Source organism: Aspergillus nomiae (assembly GCF_001204775.2).
Source record: "Aspergillus nomiae NRRL 13137 chromosome Unknown contig00161, whole genome shotgun sequence".
Lineage (NCBI taxonomy): Eukaryota > Fungi > Ascomycota > Eurotiomycetes > Eurotiales > Aspergillaceae > Aspergillus > Aspergillus nomiae.
This window is the reverse complement of record NW_015378216.1, coordinates 42,256-63,561: the sequence shown is the minus strand read 5'-3', so window position 1 is coordinate 63,561 and position 21,306 is coordinate 42,256. Positions and strand designations below refer to the sequence as shown.

Sequence of the window (21,306 nt, the reverse complement as noted above, 5' to 3'; positions counted from 1 at the left end):
CCAAACGATCAAGATCTGGTCCCTAACCGCCGGAAGGTGCATGCACACATTGACCATGCACAACGACAGTGTTTGGTCTCTTTATTCGAATCACCCTCAGCTATCTGTCTTTTACTCGAGTGACCGGTCTGGCCTCGTTGCGAAAACCGACACGCGATATTCGGCGGACATTGAGCAAGGTCTCTGTGTCGCAACGTTGCAAGAACACGACGGTGTAGTCAATGTCGTAGCAGCTGGAGACTACATCTGGACTGCGACACCAAAATCCAGTATTAACCGTTGGAATGATGTGGATACTACTGCTGATATCGAGCTACCATCATCAAGCGAGCGAGAAACTGCTTCGGGCACTGAAGCCCCAACAACAGAGAAAACGAAGACGGCAGATAATCGATCGAAGAAAATTCCGTATGATTCAGTTCTTTTGCTCTCGAATACCTCGACGTTCCCCAAAGCAAGGGTGCCCGAAACTACCCAACCGCACTCGAATGCAAATGCGCAGTCGCCGTCATCCGAGATAGAGGACGAACTGGGGCTTACACTTCCTGTCCATACGCTGCCAGATGATACAATTGAGGGTCAGCATGGCTTGATCAAGTATTTCTTTTTGAACGACAGAAAGCGTACGTTGACGCAGGATTCTGCTGGAGATGTGGTTCTTTGGGACCTTCTCAAGGTATGCCTTGTTGATTGAAATATCTTGGAAGGAAAACTCCCACCACAGACCTCACTAACCAACGGCTTGTAGTGTGTGCCAATTCAATCATACGGCAAGCGTCATATAGACGACGTGGCATCCGAGCTAAACACAATAGAAAGTATTGCTCACTGGTGCACGATTGATATTCGTACTGGAAGATTGTCCGTGATACTGGAACCAGGTCGCTGTTTTGATGCCGAGGTCTACGCCGATGAGGCCGAATTGCCAGACTATTCACAGATTCGTGACGATCAAAGGAGTATGTCTATGATGCCCCACTTGTCACCACCTGCTCGGGCTTATTAGCTAACAAACAAACTATAGTCAACCTAGGCAAATGGATCTTGCGCTGGCTTTTTGCTCCTTTGATTGAGGAAGAGCTCAAACGCGACTCTCAATATCGTGACGCTGCCCTAGCAAAGGCCGAGGAGCTCGCAAAACTAAATATGTCGAATACCTCCGCCCCAATGGACATACCCTTCGCAGATGGATCACGAAATCTAGCCACATCCTTCGACCCATCAATATCATCTCTGAGGCCTGGATATGAATCTTTTGGTAGCCCCTCGACGCCAGGCTTTGGAATAGGGTTTGCCAACAGCCCCGGATCTCTCGCGACGCCAACACTTAACCCAAATACTAGTCACCTCGGCACATCACCGGGAGAGTTTTCTGACTATCTCACATCTCCGCCAACTGCTGATCTGACGAGGAGCTCCCTGTCAGATAAGTCGAGTGAGTATCTCTCATCACCTAGAACCCATGGTCTACCTCCACTGGATACGGATAAAGCATTGCCGACACCAGGGGAGCCGACACCAACAGCTCTTCCACAATCACCGATGGAGCCTGATAAGGAGGAGCGGAAAAAGGGCAGCTCTTTGTTTGGAAAGAAGTTCAGAATGGACTTCCCGAAGAAGCTTGGACGGACTTCATCGGAAGTTAAGCCCCAGATTCAAGAGGAGAAGGTGGAGGAGTCCGACAAATCTTCAGTAAAGGAAGAGAAGGTGTTCGAAAACAACCTAGGCGGCTTCATTGAGCGTATCCGCTCGGAATACGATGAGCATCTCTCTGCTCACCCCGGGCAAGAGTTGACACCAGCCTTCGCCCCGAGTCAGGAGAATGAAACGCCGGTACTGAATATACCGGACCGTGTTGCCGTGCTGATACAAGAAGAAACCGGAGAAACTGCTGTGGCTTCTGACCTCTACCGAGGCAGTGTAGGAAGTATCCGGGAAGAGGTCGATAAATTGGAGAAATCGATTCCTCTGTGGCTTGCCGATCTGTTACTTAAGGTACGCCGTCTCTTCACGGTGGTCACATTGCCTCTAACTTGTTTCTGTAGAACCAAGTGCCTTTCAAGGAACCCGTCAAGGTCGCGTTTACGCTGAAACCGTATGATGATCTCTTACCCCCGGTTGTGAAGCCAGAAGTGTATGTAGAGGACCCGTCGACTATCATAATCTCCTCGGAGGTAGCAAACTAATTATCGTCTAGCAATGTCGCGAATGGCAACACAGCCAACAATCGGCTGAATGCAAACCGTATGCTACGAGCAAAGAAGATTCTTGCGTATGTCGCGGAGCGAATCGACCCACCGAACCCTGACGAACCCGAAGAGAATGCGATGAAACCGGAAGAGTACTTGGAACTGTACTGTCACAAAGTTGTATGTCACATTTATGCTCGATGTAGTTGGAGAAATCGCTAACGTTGAAATAGCCGATACCCCCCAATATGACTTTGGCGACGATTCGCACTCATATTTGGCGCTCATCGGGAGATATGGTGCTCCATTACAAAGCAAATGGAAAGAAGGAAATTCGAATGCCCAGCCCTAGCCAAGAGGATGATAACGGCAACCAGAATGCTGGAGCAGGTTCCCAGCCGCCTGTCGAAGCAGGAGGCATGTCTCAGGGAGAAGGTGGAAGTGCGCCGCCAGGGAGCATCCATTCACAGACGGCCTCTGGGTCGGCCTCCGTGTCTGCTCATAATCCTTGATTCGAGTGGAGAACCATCACTTCTAATTCTTTGTGACATTACTTCTGTGTACAGTGCTGGACATAGTGTGAATATCCACATGGACGTAAATGATCGTATGTATATATGCTGTTGATAACAGACACAGTCGGAACAATGGTACTGTGTTTGAAATTTAATTCAAGTTGTAGAAGTTGGGAACTACGGATTGTAATCATAGTGGAGTTCGATATAAAAACTCCCCGGAGCGGATCATCCGCGCCAAGACCTAAACGCTGCGAGTATAAATTTATCCATCGAACTTCCTCCGTACCACTCTTTTTACAACGGGACACTAAAAACCGAGAAGGCTTGCTCACGAATGAAATAGTCAGTGAATCTATGGCGGCGTCCTCTCTCCGGCGTCATACTGGTACACAAGCAATAAGTGCCTCGCAATCCCTGGAATCCTTCCAGCGAGTATGGCTCGGCTCCCGATTGTCGCGGCCCTTCCCGCGCCGATTGGGTATGTTGATATCGCCGAAAGGCACCCAAGCGTAGGAGCGCTAGATTCCCATGCTAATAATCTGTAGGTCTGGCAGTCAGTGGCGGCGCAGACTCCATGGCGTTAGCATATCTCAGTAAACAATGGGAAAAGAGTCGACCGAATGATATATCCGTCACGGCATTCGTCGTCGACCACAAAGCGAGAGAAGAGAGCACCCGCGAAGCTAACATGGTCTCACAATGGCTTCAAGACATCGGTATCTATGCTCGTTTATACACCCTATCACTCAATACCAAACCAACGCTAACCAAAACGCCAGGAATCAAATCTGAGATCCTCGAACTGACCTGGCCTGAAAGCACTAGGTCACCATCCAAAGTGACCGCGTTCGAGACGCATGCCCGCAGACTCCGTTTCCAAGCGCTGGGCAAAGCATGTCGAGACCGCCAGATCGAAGCCCTTCTAATGGGTCACCACCAAGACGACACCGTCGAGACGACACTCTGGCGTCTCTGCACCGGAGCCAAAGGCGCCGGCCTAGCAGGCATCCCCCAAGTGACACGCATCCCCGAATGCCACGGTATCTACGGCGTTTCTGAGAGCGGGTCATCATACACGATCCCGTCTGGACCTCAACAGCCGAGAAACGGCACCATCGTCTCAACAGGCGGAATCCTCATCTGTCGCCCCCTCCTCTCCTTCCCTAAGTCCAGCCTTCTAGCAACCTGCCACGAAAACAACATCCCCTACGTCTCTGACCCTACCAATTTTGACCCAACCCTAACCCCCCGCAACGCAATCCGCAGCCTCCTGGCCGAGAACAAACTCCCAAAGGCCCTCCAAGGCCCTTCTATTCTATCTCTGATCAACTCAAGCCAATCCCTCCTCCGGGACTCAACATCCCTCTCAAACACCCTCCTCACCTCCTGCAAGATCAACCATCTAAATCTCCCCGCCGGAACAATCACCCTCACCTTCCCCTCAACACCAATAGACCCAACCTCCTTCCTCAACACAGTCACCAACAACACCAAACCCAAACCCAAAGACAACGACAAAGCAAACCAAAGAACCCACCAGATCAAATGCCTCACCCTTCGCCGAATAACCGACCTCCTAGCCCCATTCCCCGAGAATCACTTCCCTCTCCGCAGTTTCGAGTCCTTCACGGACCTTGTGTTTCCACCCCAGGACCAGCCGGACCCTAAACAAAGGAAACCGTTCACGCTGGGCGGGGTAATGTTCCAACCTATGAACACCAAGGGAAACCGAGATGAAGCAGATCAGAGTGTCGAGGGTGGCAATACCTGGCTCTTATCCCGCCAACCGTTCATGCGGAACCGGTTGCCTACTCTGCGGGTTGAGGTTCCGATTTCAGGGCTTCCGGCGGGCTATACGTCCTGGAGGCTTTGGGATAATCGGTTCTGGTTTCAGTTTGGTATTGTCCCCGAACAGTGTTCCCGTGGAGCTGGGGTTGAGGTGGCTCAAGATACTTCCAAAGGGGAGGTGATATCCTTACTTGTTCGTCCGTTTCAGCCATCGGATCTTCAGGTGATTCGAAGGGTTATTGATGAGCGGGGAGGGCGCTCGGAGAAGAAGAAAAAGAAGATGGACCCTGCGTTGGTTGGAGTGTTGGATCAGCTTGGACAGGAAGCGCCCGGACAGACTCGGTTTACTCTTCCCATGGTGGTAGTTGAGAAGGGTTCTTGTGGACTTGAGTATGACTTGCCCGTGGGGTTGCCGACGTTGGATTTGTGGTTTCCTGGGATGTGGGAGTCTTTACAGATGCCCGGGAGATTACGGTGGGAGTGGATGTATAAGATGCTGGACAACGAGCCGGTGAAATTGATGGGCTGGCTGTAAGCTATTGGAGTTATACTACATTATAGAAGGAGAGTGAAAATATGACATAGTGAAAGTGATAAGACAGGAGGAGTACAAGTGAAGTAAAGATAGTAATTGAAGGACACAGAAAGAAAAAGACAAAGTAAGAAAGGAAATAAAAATTGACCGACATGTAAACTCCTATGGCTACGCTATCTCAGTGCAATTGAAGTGGCCAAAAGTGGACAAGCAAAAAGAACGAAGACATGGGATACATGAGAATAGCCAAGAAGATCTGCATCGACTCCGACATAAAAAGAAAAAGAGCATTTATCAACATAGTAAGGAAGGTGCTGTACGAAAGAATGGAAGCAGAAAGTGACTTTCCTGGACCTCTCCAACCGAATCCCCATACCGAGCAGTCGTATTTCTCCCTGGACATATTCAAAGGCTGCGTTGACGCCGTAGACCAACAGTAATCGAGCATAAAGTAGTGAAAGAGAGGAAAAGGAACGTCTGTCTTAAAGTAAATGCGTGTAACTCGTGTCCAACCGATTTTGATTTTCGAAAAAGAGCAGGTAAGAGGTAAAGAAGTATACTTCCGAGACTAGAGGCATAATTTGATCGTCATTCACTCGCCTTCAGTAAAGCCACCGCGGCTTGCTGAGCTCTCAGGCCTCCAACCTCTCGTTTCAGTCGGAAATTTTCTTTTTTCAATCGGCCGATCTCCTCTAACGCTGCAGAGAGCTGGGATTTGAGGGCATCTTCAGCATCTCCTGCTCGCACGTCTTTCGCAACCTTGCTCAGCTCCGAGTTGAACCGGTCGTAAAGGGCTTCATTCTCGGCGCTGGCTTCACGATATAGCTCGTCAAGCTTCTTAGCTCGTTTCTCACTAACCACGAGAGATGACTCCAAGTCTTTCTCAATGGCAGATGTCCGACTGTTGAACTCTGAAGATAGCGTATCGAAACGCGCCTCGAGGTGACGAACACGCGATACGAGGGCCGCATTGTTTGTTGGCGAGAAAGGTTCATCCAAATGTTCAGAACCTTGTCTTGCATGTCTGGTTTGCTGTGGTGGAGCGATCTTGAGCGCTCGTAATTCTTCACCGATAAGGAACAGTTCATCCTTGAGCCCCAGCTGTGCCGCACTCTGAGCCTTCTTTTCATTCTGAAGACGATCTCGGAGCTGTTATTACCATTTGAATTAGTAGCTTTCTTAGAGAAAAGAACAATAAAAAAGAGAAAAATAAAAGCCGTGTACCTTCTGTGGACTCTGCATCCGCAACTTTTGCGGCTTCTGTACCGATGCACCGTTAACAGCGACTGGTCGCTCCTTCAACCCAGGCGCCCTTGATGAGGGTACGCTGGTTGCTCGTGACCTTCTCTTCGAGTCTTGCGTAGGTGATGCCGTTGCATCTCCTTTCTTCCGCAAGGAGGCTCCACGCTCAACCTGTGATAGTTTTGGGTCAATGTTTTCTTTTCGGCTGGGAGTGGCAGGCCGCGTCGGTGATCGTCGGCTGGGCGAAGTCATCCGAGTAGGTGAGCCGCTCTTAGTTGGGGAGGTGCTTCGCTGCGTAGAGCCTGAGCTATGGCTGGTTTGTGGGCGAATCTGTTTGGTTGGGGTAACTACGTCGGAGGACGACCCTGCTGTGGTAGGCCTCTCTTCCTGCCCCGGAGATACGGCTGACGTCTCCGTTGATGCTGTACCTGGTCTCAGGTCTGACAGAGAGCTTCTCCTCTTTCTCCGCACTTTCACCACTCCATTAGTTGGCATTTCTCGAATTGAGGACAAAGATGCTGTTTCCTCCTGGGAGCTCCCTGGCCTTCGAAGATATTCTTGTGATGTAGACGCTCCGGGACGGTCACGCGAACCAGGCCGCAGGAGATGGCCTAGGCTCGTGTCGATGTCTATGGATCTTGAGCGTAGCAAAGAGCCTCTCGGAGTGCCGGGCTCTGAGTCACCAGAGCCTTTGCTTTTGCTTAATGTCCTTAAGATCGACGAGACCTTGCTCTCCCCTTCTGATCGTTGATTCTCTCGGTGCAAACTGAAACCAAAACGCTTTCGGAAGGACGACGCGTTGGAGCTTATTGAGCCGATCGTTTGCGAGGCAGGTTTACTTTGATCGCAGTTTAAAATACCTTCCAACGATGCCCCCCCAGGAATGAATTCGTCGAACAGGTTATCGAAATCGTCAACCAATCGATCCAAGAGGGAGATGTGCTGCATCGGATCTCCGTCGGCTGTTAGAATCTCTGCAAAAGCGGCCGTTAGAGCACCTCGGTCACCGTCGTTTCCAGAGGCATCAAGTAATTCTGCAAGTAATCGCACTAAGGAAGCTAAAGCGCGACGATTCTGTGGACTCATCTCCCCAATGGATTTCCGGAAATTTTCTTCGAATTCGCGGGGATACATGGTGTCGAACTGATTTTGAAGTGACTTTAATGACGAGGATTCCAGTACTGGGCCCATCTGCTCCTGCCATGCGTTTGCCATGAACGTCTCGAAGGCTACGAAAAGTGTGTCGACAGGTACTTCGGCTGCTGCCTGGATTTGTCCAGGATCTTCTAACAAGACATTATACAGCTCATTGACTGCAGCTCGATCAACGTTGTCTCTCCCCCGAAGTGTCCGTCCAACGATGTTCCCACTGCGGGACTGAAGGGAGAGGACGTACGCAGCAAAGCTTTGTTCCAAGACACTGAACGGGCTTTCTGAGCCTTTCAAAGACGTTGTTCCAACAACGGAAATCTTGGGTAGGGGGTCTTCCTTCTTCTCTTCTTTGCCTGGGAAAACCGAAGGTAGTGTATTGGAACGTGAGACGCTGGATCGTGGGGGTGGCATCTTGGGGAATTCACCCAATAGCGTTGCGGAAGTCGGTGCCTTGACGGTTGGTGTGCCTTCTCTTGATTGACTTCCACCCAGAAGACTAGAGAGCAGTTTTGAGGGCGACGGAGGGCGAAAGGTACGAGGGACCTTGAGCTGCGCCATGAGATGGCCCGAAAGGTAGCGAAGTATGTCAAAATTGGAGAGAACAATTGACTCAGTCATGGTCCGGTTTTGGGTGCCATGCAACGGCAGAAGCAAGTTCAGGACTACAACCGTCAGCGAAAGACCAATACTCGCACAAATGGGGTGTTCTTCATTGCTGTATACTTACGGCGTTTGGAGAGCACAGGAACAAAGCTATCCACTGTAACAATATCTGAGGAAGCGATGCCAACTACTGAGTCTATGTCCACCCGATACTGGTCTTCACTCGACAAAGATACAGAAACAATCACCTCCAAATCTGGGCTGTTCAACAGCTTGCTGCGGAGCGGTTTTGGGGTGTCAAACTCAACCCGTACTTTCGACAGACCGGTTCGATTCACTGCAGCACTCGGTTCCTCCTCGAACACACACGCCAAGATACCGATATTTCCAACAGTTCCAGTGGGACTCCGGAGAGACCATTTGCCGCTTTCTCGCTCACTCTCGGAGAATCTGCCCTCGATTTTTGCCTTCACAATCTCTTCAATCACTCTGCTAGCCCGGCCCTCATACATGGAAGCCGGCTCCAAGGCCAGAAGATCAACCGTTGTATTTTGATTTGGACGCGACTTCACCGATGTAGGTGACAGGAACAAGATGCGCCCGCACGTGGATTGCATGCAACGTACAGTGTGGAGATCATATACCTGCACAACACGGATATCGGTTGAAGGTAATGAGCTACCCGGGCCGTTGGCAGCTGATGCTGCGTTGTCCAACTCGGTCAACAGACCACGCGCTGTTGTCTTGCTGCCAGGGACTTTTGATAGCAGTACCAGGCAGTTCTTGTATATTAACATAATGCCAGCGGTAGGATCAGGGGCCGGATTGTCTAGCTGATAGGGCGGTGATAGTTCATAGAAATCGACAGCTGTTATCAGACGACCAGTTGGCAATATGGTTGATGGCCAGCCATCGACTAACTCCTTTAGTCGGCGGAAACTTTGATCATGGTTCGTCGATGAAGGATCGTCTAGCGAACATATGTCCTTGATGATGTCTCGCGCTTTCAGGAATGGTCGGACGGCGGGGTGTATTAAAGGAAGGCTGCTTGTCATCGTGTCGATTAAGAGACTGTAGCGGGGTAAACGTTGGACAGGTTCCATCAGCAGTGACCGTAGTAATTGCTCCCCGGTGTCATGAACACGCCTCGAAAAGCTGGATTGTTTGTCCCGCATGAACGAATTAAGCGTTTGGGTAAATCCTGTATGGGCGCGCATATAGTCCGCATAAGGATCAGAGAATCGGGGGAACCACTCAATGAGGGCGTGCGCGAAGGCGACTGCCCCAACTGCATCTCCCCCTTCCTTCACTGAATGTCGTTGCGATACAGATGACAAGAGTTCCGTATCGATTGTGATATCTTCAATGGCCTCTTTCTCCGTTTCTTCAAGTACCTGACGTATCACTTCCAGAAATCCCATATTGACGTCGAGAATCTCATTCAGACAGGGGGGAAATAGAGTGGCTAGAGCAGCCTCGTCAGGGCTCGTACTCGATGGCGCTCTTCCTTGAGCTTTCAACCGATACTCCTCCGCCACATGGCGTACAAGAGTATAAAGTTTATTCACATATCTCTCCTCCGTATCCACAAATTCACACATCTTTAGACGGAAGTCCTGTTTTTGGCTTTTGGTGAACACTCTAGACTTGCTCACATTCGTGGGTTGCGATGGCGCTCGTTTTAGCCGCGACGTTGGCAGGAACATCGGCGCCCCCAAGCCGCGGATGAGAGACGTATATTGCCCGTACTGAAGATCTGGAGGATCATCGATATCGGCATTGTCGTCGTCAAGACCATCGTTGTCGGGCCGCGAATGAGGCTGGATAGTCCCCGGCGGAAGCAAAACGTCGATGTCAACCCATGGAACCTTGCGTTCTTGGAAAGCGCCCCGAATATCGCGAAGTATGTCTGATGTATGTTCCACCTTTACCATGCGATTCGCCAGATCCGCCGCATGCATCTCATCAAACATCTTGGGGAGATTTCCAGCTGCTTTCCCCGCACGTGCTATCGCTTGCAAGCACTCCTTGGCGGGCTCGGACAGCTCTGCGAAGTACTTCAACATACTGACAGCAAGACCTCGACACACCTCGTCGCCTTGTTTCTCGCGGGGTAGATGATTGACTGCGGCATATAACGGCGCGGCGGGTGAAATGGTAATTCGCGGATAGCTCTGGAAGCCTGCGGGGGTCAAGATATGCGCCTGGATGCGCGAGCTGCTGACGGTGGCATTTGCCGTTGCGACGGGGCCATAGAAGACGAATATGGACGACAGGTACGGATCGGAGGCCTGGTAGAGGGTAAGTTGCTCTAATGGCAGGTCCGATGGGGCGTTGGTCACGGTCGCCATGGCGGCGGTTGAGGAAGCCGAGATCGCGCGCAACGGGGTATTGGAAAGTACGAGGCAGGAGATAGAAGAAGTGAAGGTCGATAAATTAAACCAGTCGATTAAGAAGAAAGCGAGTAAAGAACGAGAGTCCGCGATTTACAAAATATAAGTCACTAAGTAAAAGACCGAAGCGGTTTCAAAGAATGACACCAAATTAGTGAGAGTTGCACCCAGTCCTAGTCGTCTAGAGAAAGAGAAAGCGACACTGGGCAGCAGACATAATAATCAAGTCGCAAAGGAAAATCACAGTAGCGAACGATGGCCCTCATGCAGTCCACAGAGGAAGTGAAGGATTACCCTCCATGGGAAAGCAGAGTGAGGTGATAATCGCAAGACGCGTTTCTTCGTTGGCGCAACCCACACGGCTCATGAGACCGAGGGGTTGTTGTTTATGTGCGAGGTGAGTCGGGACTAGTAGATACAGTGGTTGTTGGAGAGACAAGTGTAAGGAAAGCTGCAGGTGATTTGCGCACATCAAACGTTAGCGACCGAAATCATATGCAGACCTGGAGGGGGGTAAAAGTGACGAGGGAGGGGAAAGTCGCAAGCTGAATCGACTAGTTGGGGGGGCCACGGGGGTAGAGCGAGCGTGAGAGTTGAAGTGGGTTCCCTCGCCCTGCGCGCGGGGGAGGTTTTTTTTCCCTTCTCCCCTCGAGAGTGCTGCTAATAATAATCACAAACAATCAAATTATTTTCATTTCCACTTACCTCTCAGCTCAGGTAAACGGATGGTTTTGGCGATAAAAACGTAGATTTCTATTTCAATCCAAACGAAACCAATCAATTTTAATTTTCTTAGTTACACACAATAGCTGACGATTGCTTTTAGGTGGAATTCGAGAGAAAGAGGAAAAAGAAATGGACTACTAGTTAGTTTCCCCTCATCGATAAACAACTCCCTATCAACTCACCCTCGGACACGTGTTGACCCTTCTTTGATACTTCACCACTTACCCAGTCCAGCGCCGATTAATCTTCCGAGAAAAAAAAACATAAAAGTAAAATTCACAGATAGAAATCAATAGTCTGCAAGGAATGAGTCAGAAACAAGCGAATGTTGAAACCCAAAACTAAGCTTGATGGAGTTTGTTTAGGCATCTTCTTGAAGTGTGGAGAACTGAAGCTCTAATCCGATTTAGCATCGATTTAACTCTTCGCCCTTCACCGCCTGGACTCAACCATGGATAAGAACCCGATTATCCCAGATCCATCCCGCTAGTCCCTTGTTGTTCAATCGGATCTTTTTTTATCATTATTTTTATTATTATTTATTTTCAAACGGCATTTGTAACAAACACTCATGAATTGGGTACGTACACGGAAATCTGATACCTGATCCGCCAACCCGATCGAGATGTTTTCTTTAGTAGCTCACGGGCACTCAAGTAAGGGCAGTAGGTAAATATCACTTTGTTCTAACTATCTTAACCAGTTGATTAAGAACAAATTACCTCCTATTCGCACTGGTTGCTCGTCTTTCCCCTTGCATTTATGTAGTCCCGAATTAGAACTGACGGAAGTTACTCTAGCGACTATCTACTAGCGATCAGATAATATGAAGTTACCGAAAGTCAATCATAGTTTAGAGAGGTATCTACTTAGGTACCAGGTTAACTACTAGGTAGGTACTAGTATCTAGCCTATGCTACCTCAGGTAGTAAGGTAGCTACCGATCTATCATCACTTGAAGAATACTAAACTTTCAGTAATCAAAGGAAGAGTTTACGATACGCTATGGTATTGAGTCGGTACCCAACCAACCATGCCTACCAGTCCCCGTACCGGAAATATTGATCATTACCGTACCCCGGAGGCCCAAAGGCTTAGGCTACTAGAGCAATAACTACTAATTGAGTGCTGCCCATGCCCCCACTAAACCGGATCAGGTAAGCAGGTCAACTCCGCCCGGAGCAAGCAAAAGAAGACATGTTGTTGTGTTCCGCTTGACTTTGATCTCGACGCCCCCAGTCTCCCTGTCTTTCCTTTCGTCTCAACAAGGGGAAGGGCCATGTTCTAATATTGCTCGCTCGTTGGGTAACCTGAATCCCGCCATTCGCTTATCCCCTCCCCACCTCTTTGCCTTCCCCTACGACCGACATGTCCTCCTCTTTGCCCATTGCGGTTGATCCGGTCGCGTTGGTGACTACAGAATGTATCACCGTCACCTCGGCTATGCGCAAACATGCTCGCTGGGCTCATTCGTCAGTGTCAGCCATATTAGGCGGCGGTGCAGCCTCTCGAGTCTACGATCGCGACACATCTGCTCCCCCTAGCCCCCGCAATGGTGCCTCAACGTCTCGCCCCAAATCTAGGCCGTCGGCTGTCGATGAAGATCACGCCCTGGCGAATCGATGGGGTCTGCGGGGAAAGAAAGGCAAGAGCATGCAGGACAATCCACTCATATCTGCATTTTCACGACTACGGAGTGATCTGAAGGATTGCAGAGACATTAGGACCTTTGACACACCCGCTTTGCTTCATCCATTCCTACAAGTGATTCGTTCCTCGTCGACCTCTGCTGCGATTACCTCTCTGGCATTGGTCGCGCTGACCAAGTTCTTTGCCTATAACATCATTAGCCAGGACTCTCCGCGACTGTCCATGGCGATGCAGCTCCTGTCCGCCGCAATCACCCATTGCCGATTCGAAGCCAGTGACTCCGCTGCGGATGAAATCGTCCTCCTGAGGATCTTAAAATTGATGGAGGGTATTTTGTCTCGGCCGGAGGGGGACTTACTTGGTGATGAGAGTGTCTGCGAAATGATGGAGACCGGCCTAAGCATGTGCTGCCAAGTCCGCCTGTCGGAAGTCCTGCGAAGATCGGCTGAGATGGCGATGGTCAACATGTGTCAGGTTCTCTTTATGCGACTATCGCACTTAGACATACCAACCGGTGTGGATGTTCCAAACCCAGCTGTGGGCGATAGTGAGCCGACCAATCTCAAAATGGACCCTTCTGTCGATGGGAACACAGTCACCTCCCAGCATCTTTCCGCCATGGGCGCGGACACTGCGACACCTGATCGTGAACGCAGCAGCGGAGATGAACCTTTAGAGCAAGAGCTCGGTGGAACTGCGGTTACAGCCCCCCCCAACCCACAGGACGACCTCGGGGATGAAGTCAAGCCGTATTCACTAGCGTCTATCAAGGAGCTATTTCGTGTGCTGATCGACCTTTTGGATCCCCATAACCGGCAACATACAGACCCGATGAGAGTTATGGCTCTAAGAATTATTGATGTGGCTCTGGAAGTCGCGGGCCCTTCTATTGCCAGGCATCCTAGCTTAGCTACGTTAGCTCAGAATGATCTCTGCCGGCACCTCTTCCAACTGGTCCGATCCGAGAGCATGCCGATACTAACCGGGTCTCTTAAGGTCGCCGGTACCTTACTGTTGACCTGTCGCTCCGCCTTGAAACTCCAGCAAGAACTATACCTTTCATACTTGGTCGCCTGTCTCCATCCACGGGTTGAGATACCGAGAGAGCCGGGTATTGATCCGGCCCTCTACAGTGGAGTACCACAGGCGCCTAAGCTGGTGAAGCCCTCTCCCTCACAAGCTAATAGTGGAAGATCCACGCCTGTACCAGTGAAGGATAGGCAGAAACTAGGCCTGGAGGGAGGTTCCAGGAAGCCCGAGGCTCGAGAAGCCATGGTGGAAAGCATCGGCGTGTTAGCAAGAATCCCGAGCTTTATGGTGGAGCTATTTGTTAACTATGACTGCGATGTTGACCGGGCAGACCTTTGCGAGGATATGGTCGGGTTGCTGTCACGGAGTGCGTTCCCCGACTCCGCCACATGGAGCACGACCAATGTGCCGCCACTCTGCTTGGATGCGCTTCTAGGCTACGTCCAGTTCATATTTGATAGATTGGATGATGAACCGGCACATGAAGGCTTTCCTCCGATCGAGCTCCTGAGGAGCCAGCGTAGAACGAAGAGGACCATCATCCATGGCGCCCAGAAATTCAACGAGGACCCCAAGGGCGGAATCGCTTATCTTGCAGCTCAGGGTGTCATTCAGAACCCAGACGATCCAGTTTCGGTGGCCAAGTTCCTGAGACAAACGACGCGCGTCTCGAAGAAAGTCCTGGGTGAATTCATCTCCAAACGAAACAACGAGCAGCTTCTGGATGCATTCGTCGATCTCCTCGATTTTTCAGAGAAAACGGTAGTTGATGGGCTTAGAGATCTTCTTGGTGCCTTCCGTTTGCCCGGCGAATCCCCTCTTATTGAGAGAATTATAACGACGTTTACAGAGAAGTTCATGCAGAAAGCACAGCCTTCAGAGGTTGCTGATAAAGATGCATTGTTTATCCTGACATATGCCATTATCATGCTGAACACAGAGCTTTATAACCCCAACGTCAAATCAGCCAACCGCATGTCCTGTGCAGACTTCTCAAAGAACCTGCGAGGAGTCAACGCAGGAAAAGACTTCGCTCCCGAGTTCCTTCAAGAGATTTACGACTCTATTAAGCAGAACGAGATTATCTTGCCGGACGAGCATGACAATAAGCATGCATTCGACTTTGCATGGCGGGAGCTGTTATTAAAGTCAACTACCGCTGGAGAACTGGCAATCGGCGAAACAAACATTTATGACGCGGAAATGTTTGAAGCGACCTGGAAACCAGTTGTTGCAACCCTTTCGTACGTCTTTATGTCGGCCTCTGACGATGCTGTATATTCTCGTGTTGTCACAGGCTTTGATCAATGCGCCCAAATAGCTGCTCGTTATGGATTGACTGAAGCTTTTGACCGCATCGTCTTTTGTCTTGCTTCCATCAGCACATTGGCAACAGACAAACCTCCAAGCACCTCTCTTAACACCGAGGTACAAGCCGGGAAGAAGAGTGTCATGGTCAGCGAGCTAGCCGTGAAGTTCGGAAGGGATTTCCGAGCACAGCTGGCTACAGTGGTTCTCTTCCGGGTTCTTGCTGGCAATGAAGCTACAGTGCAACGAAGCTGGGAGTATATTGTCCGGATTCTCAGCAACCTGTTCATCAATTCCCTTATTCCGCCGTTCGGCACCAGCCTTAATGCTGAGCTTGAGATCCCTCCGATTCCTTTGCAGCCCCCGTCACAAGTTGTGGACCGTGATGGGCGAGGAAATGAAACTGGGTTACTCTCTGCTTTTACATCTTACCTGTCCAGTTATGCGGCCGATGATCCCCCGGAGCCGTCAGACGAGGAACTTGACAACACCCTTTGCACTGTGGACTGTGTAACGGCGTGTTCGATCAATGACGTTTTGGCTAATATCAAGTGAGTAATACCCTTCGCCCCTTTCGGTACAATAGTCATACTCATAAGAACTATTAGGTCGCTGCCTTTGTCGACGGTTTGCACAGTCGTGGAGACGGTATTGACACTCCTGCCTGAAGAGTCTGCTCCAGCAGTCATCGTCGTAAAAACGGAACGACCGTCGAGGTCAGCAAATGGCAGGCTCGACGCTAACAGCTCAAACTACGACCCTGGAATGATGTATCTCCTGGAACTAGCGACTATCCTAACCCTTCGTGATCAAACAACACTAGAGGCAGTTGGCGAGCGACTACTGACTTCCTTACAAGCCTTCATGCGAGATGCGAGAAACTTGCACTCCCTGGCTTTGTCGCGAATCATTTATTATATGTTGAATTTGCTACGCTTGAGCCATGTATGGCCGGTCCCAGCCCTTGACTTTCCCGAGCCGATTCTGACTAACTCCGTGTCTTAGGATCAACCCTTCATGCGGGTTCCTGTCATTCTCCACGGAATATCAGGCTTTGACCAGGACATTTTGGAAAGTGTCGCTGTCCCTGTGATTGAAGGGCTTTCGCGTTGCGTTTCGAATGCAGGCCTCCTAGGAAATGAAATCACTATCTCGCCTGATTTCTGGTCGATCCTCCAGCGGCTGCATCAGCACAAAGAGGCCGCCCCTTTCGTATTCGGCCTCCTCCAAACCATTGTGAACGCGACGCCACCCATTATCACTGGGGATAATTATGAATCCGCCGTAAGCCTTGCAAACGATTTCGTTAGCGCAGGTAGTGTGGGCTACCTTGAGGAACGGCAACGAGACGCGCACTCTCGGCGTGCTAAAGGTGTTAAGCCGCCAAAGTCCAGGTTTGTCTCCCTTCTCATGACCACTGAAACCAACAAAAATTGACAGATACCAGCAGTGAAAATGAAGTCGTTACTCGTGGATTGACAGCCATTGATATGACCTATAATTTAAGTCAACGGGCTCCTGCGCTTATCAAGCAGTCGCATCTTGAAGAAGGCGAAGGTGTGTGACAATTTTCCAGTGCACTGTATATATTCACTAATGTTCGCCGATAGCCTGGTCCGCCTATTGGTCCCCGATTTTCCATTCTTTGATGACACAGTGCATTAACCCTTGCCGGGACATCCGACACAATGCAGTGTCGACTTTGCAGCGGTCGCTCCTTTCGGTAGACATCAACTCATCTAATGAGAAGGAGTGGACCGCTATTTTCGAACAGGTCCTCTTCCCACTATCTCTTCGACTGCTGAAGCCGGAGGTCTTCCACTCCGACCCACTTGGAATGGGCGAGACCCGGGTTCAGGCAGCCACTTTGGTCTGCAAGATTTTCTTACGTTATCTCGATCAACTTCCGCATCCCAGTGGAATGCTCGATCTGTGGCTCAAGATACTCGATATCCTTGACCGAATGATGAATAGCGGCCAGGGAGACAGTATGGTAAGAAATCACCCCTCGTTCTCTCTTTCTGTTCCCCCCTTTCCCCTCCCCCCGGAATGACAGAAACGAAAGGAAACAACACAACCCACTGACCTTCGGCGTAGGAGGAGGCTATCCCAGAAAGTCTCAAGAATATCCTTTTGGTCATGGCTGATGGAGGCTATCTGGTTCCACCATCACAAGACGCCAACAAGGAACAGATATGGACCGAAACTAAGAAGCGCCTGGAGAGGTTTCTGCCAGATTTATTCAAAGAAATCTTCCCTGAAATGCCTCCAGTGCAATGCACACCAACACCAACAGCCCCATCGCCAGATTTGTCGAAGGGCGACACTCCCGCTGACGAACAACCCAAGGAGGACCAACCTTCCTCAAAAACCCCAGAAGGTGGTGATGGAAACGATGAACACAAAGATGAATAAGGTGGCTCTCTAAGAGAGGGACCTATTACAAAACAGCAATCCACATACTATACAAATCGGGCATTTATAGCGTGGGTAGCCTTCTGTTTTCGACTACATGTAAATATAATACACACCCCCAGCGCGGCAGCCTTGCTCTGGGACATTGCATTGGCTGGAATTAGATGCATGCTTCTGTTTCTGATACCTGTCATGGGTGATTGTTGTAATATACTACGAAAGAATGATTTCCGGGTGCTTTTAACGACTACAACATATCTTCATCAAATGTATTACGTTTCAATTCTGCATAATCTAACAAGTCATTAGCCCCTAGACCCACGACCGCGAGACTCGAAACTCAATGGTGCATTGTCAGAATCCATGCATGTATAACCCTGACCGATGTTCTCGGGGAGGCATGACTTATCTGATAAACCCTCGGTAATCCAGGTCCGGCACGAGGGTTCACCAGCATGCCGTTGCTTTGGCCGATACTAATCATGAACTTGATGAACTACGCGACAAGGTGAAATTTCTCCAAGTGAAAGTGGCTGGTTTGTGGTACGAGAAGCATCAGCTAGTCATGAAGGTCAAGAATCTTGGAACCCTATCAAGGAATTATTGCGAGTATAACCAAGGATACTGTTAGTCACGTGTATGTGTGGTTCACTTCTCCTTCATATACATACTCTGGTGTAGTTAGCTAACTCACTCTCGATTAAGGTTATTTAAATCGCCCCACTTTCCTTGATAAGCTACTTGACAGTGTCCTCTCTCACAGGAGTAGATCTTTCCTCTACAATACACTTAATCATTTCCTTTATTTTCTGAACCAGATCCAACAGCCCACCATGTCGTACCCTCTCAGTCCCAACCTTTCTCGCGGTGTCAACTTAGACCCTCCAACAATGATTACTACTTGTGCGGACAAATTCGCTGATCAGTCGTGCTTTGAGTCTTACGTCCGCAACGCAATTCAGAAAGCATCGAATCCTCAAATCTTAGTTTTCACAAAGGTGAGTTCATCGTGGGGTGAACAGACAGTAGACTCAGTCAACCAAAAACGTGACGGATACTCGACGCGGTAAGTCAACGCATATTGGCTCTCTCATCGACCCCTTCTGACACTGATTTACTTAGGAAAACGTATAATTCTTGGACCAAGGTCTTACGAGTCATAGTCATGCCCACGGAAATTCACGACTGTGTTCAAGATTGGTGGCGTCTTTGTGAACTTGACTTGCGGGACACCGGAGTTTTGACCAGCTTTGAACAAATTCAACTCGTAGCACGAGTGGGTACAAGTAAGTTACCATATACTTCTTTACAACCGGCTCCTTACTAAATCTTAATAGCGCTCATGTTCCAGTCAGGTCCATATCGTGGTTCCCAGAAAGAACCTGATTTCTTCCTTCGGGCAAATAACGATCGTCTTCCATCCTTTGTAATAGAGTCTGGATGGAGCGAGTCATGGGACGACCTCATGAATGATATGAACCTTTTACTAGTCGGCGGTGGTGGGGATATTAGTGCTGTTGTCATCCTTAAATGGAGCCTTAACCGCAATACGATGCTCGTGGAGGGCGCTGTCGAACTTTATGTTCGTGATAGAAACGGTATGCCAGTATGTCGCCAGCGAGAAGTATGTTTAAGACCTCAAGTTTCTTTAGTATATTCGCTGACAGCATTTAGGTTATTTTCCCGGCCCCCCCTCAAACTCAGAATCCCCAACGACTTGAACTAACGCGCAAAGAAATCTTTGGTCCTCATCTTCTGGCTGATCCGGCACGCAATGGACCTCCTAATGCGATGGTCTACTTAGAAATAAGCCACTTACGACTCGTAGCCACCCGTGCACTGCAGCTTATGACCTTCACGCCTGCTTAGGATGACGGCTATCAGGATGATAATTATGGGCACTCGTGGATGACGATGGAATGTGAACCTTGCGTCTCTTACAGTAAAGGGTGGATATCCGTCACTCAGACGTAAATTCAACTCTACCAGTCTTCCACACAGTTGCCTTGAATATCCACCACTGTCTTCTTTCTCGGATGGGAATATACGATGAATGGGAAGCCTTCCTCTGACACGCAACACCACACTTCAATCCCATATGGACATACTCTCTTCTCATTATGACTCTCGCTCACTCACTCGAAACTCAGTTTCGACTCATCACGGATCTTCCGGCCAAGAAACGCTCTAGCAGACTGACAACACTGCCTTATGAGATTCTCACACGCAGTCTCCATTTTGCCGCCATTGAGACTAGCCCCGTGAGCTTGAAGAGATATGAATTCACCAATAGGCATGAAACCATGATCTGAAACAGGGGACTGGTGTTACTCTGGCCCTGGGGTCTACTTAAAGATTCTCTACACGAACCTACCACACCACCCATCCTAACCACAACAACTCCATCTATTGACACTCAAACACCATGGACACAACCCGCATACCCCGAAACCTTATATTCCAACAAGCCCGGCGTCGCAGGTATGTTAACCACTCCGTGTCTTAACCCTCTACCTCCCCAAGTGACCGATTTCACCGGCCGTGGAATCCCAACATTGAACCCAACCACGAAACCAACCACGAAACCAACCTTAATATACACTAACAGACACCGGTAAAAGAAATATTCGAGATAACATCATGGGTATAAGTGAGTTTCCATCTCCTATTCCAGTACAGGCACCTTATGTTGCTAACCATTGCTGTAGCGAAACCGGCCATCCGGTAAACCCACCCCCTGTTATAGACGACTTGCACAGGCATATTGGAGATTCGCTAACCTCGGTGGTTTTCATACGTCAGCAAACTTGCTCGCCGCGGAGGAATCGTCAGGATCAAAGCCGACGTATACGACGAGGCCCGAAGGGCCATCAGAGACCGCCTGACAGAGGTAGGTTTCTACCTAACTTAACTTGCGTTTTTCAGTCTTTAATACAATCTCTTGCTATAATTATATGAATCTTCTTCATTATTCTTTTGCTAATGATATGAAGATCTTGAGACAGGTGGTTCTGGTTCTTGAATCGTCTGACGTTCATTGCCGGCAGAGGAAGGTAATGATTCTCTCCCTCCCCTTCCTTTCTCTCGATGTGTACAACACCCACAAAAGGAAAAGAGAGAGAAGATAAAGGAATTAAAGTCATACCACATAAGCTAACTATCTGTTTCCCGTAAAATATAGGTGGTGACTACCCGCGATGTGAGTTCTTGGTGGACGTTATCAAGCTCGTGAAGTGCGGATGCTAATATAGTTTGTATCTAAAAGGTTATTTATGCTTTGAACAGAGTAAGTTTTTCCTCATTCTCAGTATTACAGAATAGACATCGGGAACTGATTCATTGAGTACAGCTTGGGAATACCTTGTATGGGTTCTAACTTCTAAGCTTACAGCTTACGGACTCAGATGTTAATACTCGATCGGTGTTTCTCGGTGATTGTGCAGGACTGCCCTTTGGACTCGTTCCTAGGCATTGACCCAGGATTATTATTCATGAATGAATGGTCTATTGATTTCAATTAAAGTACAGTCTAAACAGTCAAGAAAACAGGGGAGATGGATGCAGAGAGCAACGCATGAATGGCAGATGGATGTAAAACGTTGAAGAGAAACAGAATACATTATCCCAAGATTGACAAGAAAGTATCCGCCTGCGGCGCTGAGTATATCCTATGACATAGAAGTAGACAACAAGAAATGAAAGGAAAGAGAAAGAAGACAGAATAGATTAGAAATTAGCAGTCCTTGAGCTTACAAACT

The 21,306-nt window shown here is 49.3% G+C and overlaps 5 protein-coding genes across 5 annotated transcripts; 4 read left to right on the top strand and 1 right to left on the bottom strand.

Annotated features, from left to right (window-relative positions):
- Positions 1-55: 55 nt before the first annotated feature.
- ANOM_006337 (uncharacterized protein) lies at positions 56-5,030 on the top strand (the record flags this gene model as incomplete). The annotated part of the gene is made up of 9 exons (XM_015551593.1): positions 56-676; positions 749-959; positions 1,025-1,995; positions 2,046-2,134; positions 2,198-2,369; positions 2,423-2,630; positions 3,051-3,185; positions 3,253-3,435; positions 3,487-5,030. The coding sequence occupies 9 exons, from the start codon at positions 56-58 to the stop codon at positions 5,028-5,030; spliced, it is 4,134 nt and encodes a 1,377-aa protein (XP_015406275.1).
- A 588-nt stretch (positions 5,031-5,618) lies between these two features.
- On the bottom strand, positions 5,619-10,378 carry ANOM_006336 (putative Rho guanyl nucleotide exchange factor; the record flags this gene model as incomplete). The annotated part of the gene is made up of 3 exons (XM_015551592.1): positions 5,619-6,179; positions 6,255-8,086; positions 8,152-10,378. The coding sequence occupies 3 exons, from the start codon at positions 10,376-10,378 to the stop codon at positions 5,619-5,621; spliced, it is 4,620 nt and encodes a 1,539-aa protein (XP_015406276.1).
- Positions 10,379-12,514: 2,136 nt separating this feature from the next.
- Positions 12,515-17,548, top strand: ANOM_006335 (putative guanine nucleotide exchange factor (Gea2); the record flags this gene model as incomplete). The annotated part of the gene is made up of 6 exons (XM_015551591.1): positions 12,515-15,684; positions 15,742-16,078; positions 16,139-16,527; positions 16,581-16,690; positions 16,744-17,126; positions 17,231-17,548. The coding sequence occupies 6 exons, from the start codon at positions 12,515-12,517 to the stop codon at positions 17,546-17,548; spliced, it is 4,707 nt and encodes a 1,568-aa protein (XP_015406277.1).
- An 833-nt stretch (positions 17,549-18,381) lies between these two features.
- Positions 18,382-19,417, top strand: ANOM_006334 (uncharacterized protein; the record flags this gene model as incomplete). The annotated part of the gene is made up of 4 exons (XM_015551590.1): positions 18,382-18,614; positions 18,671-18,834; positions 18,886-19,172; positions 19,223-19,417. 4 exons carry the CDS (start codon positions 18,382-18,384, stop codon positions 19,415-19,417), a joined length of 879 nt encoding a protein of 292 aa, XP_015406278.1.
- A 556-nt stretch (positions 19,418-19,973) lies between these two features.
- Positions 19,974-20,924, top strand: ANOM_006333 (uncharacterized protein; the record flags this gene model as incomplete). The annotated part of the gene is made up of 5 exons (XM_015551589.1): positions 19,974-20,029; positions 20,257-20,464; positions 20,730-20,747; positions 20,814-20,834; positions 20,898-20,924. 5 exons carry the CDS (start codon positions 19,974-19,976, stop codon positions 20,922-20,924), a joined length of 330 nt encoding a protein of 109 aa, XP_015406271.1.
- Between the last annotated feature and the right edge of the window lie 382 nt (positions 20,925-21,306).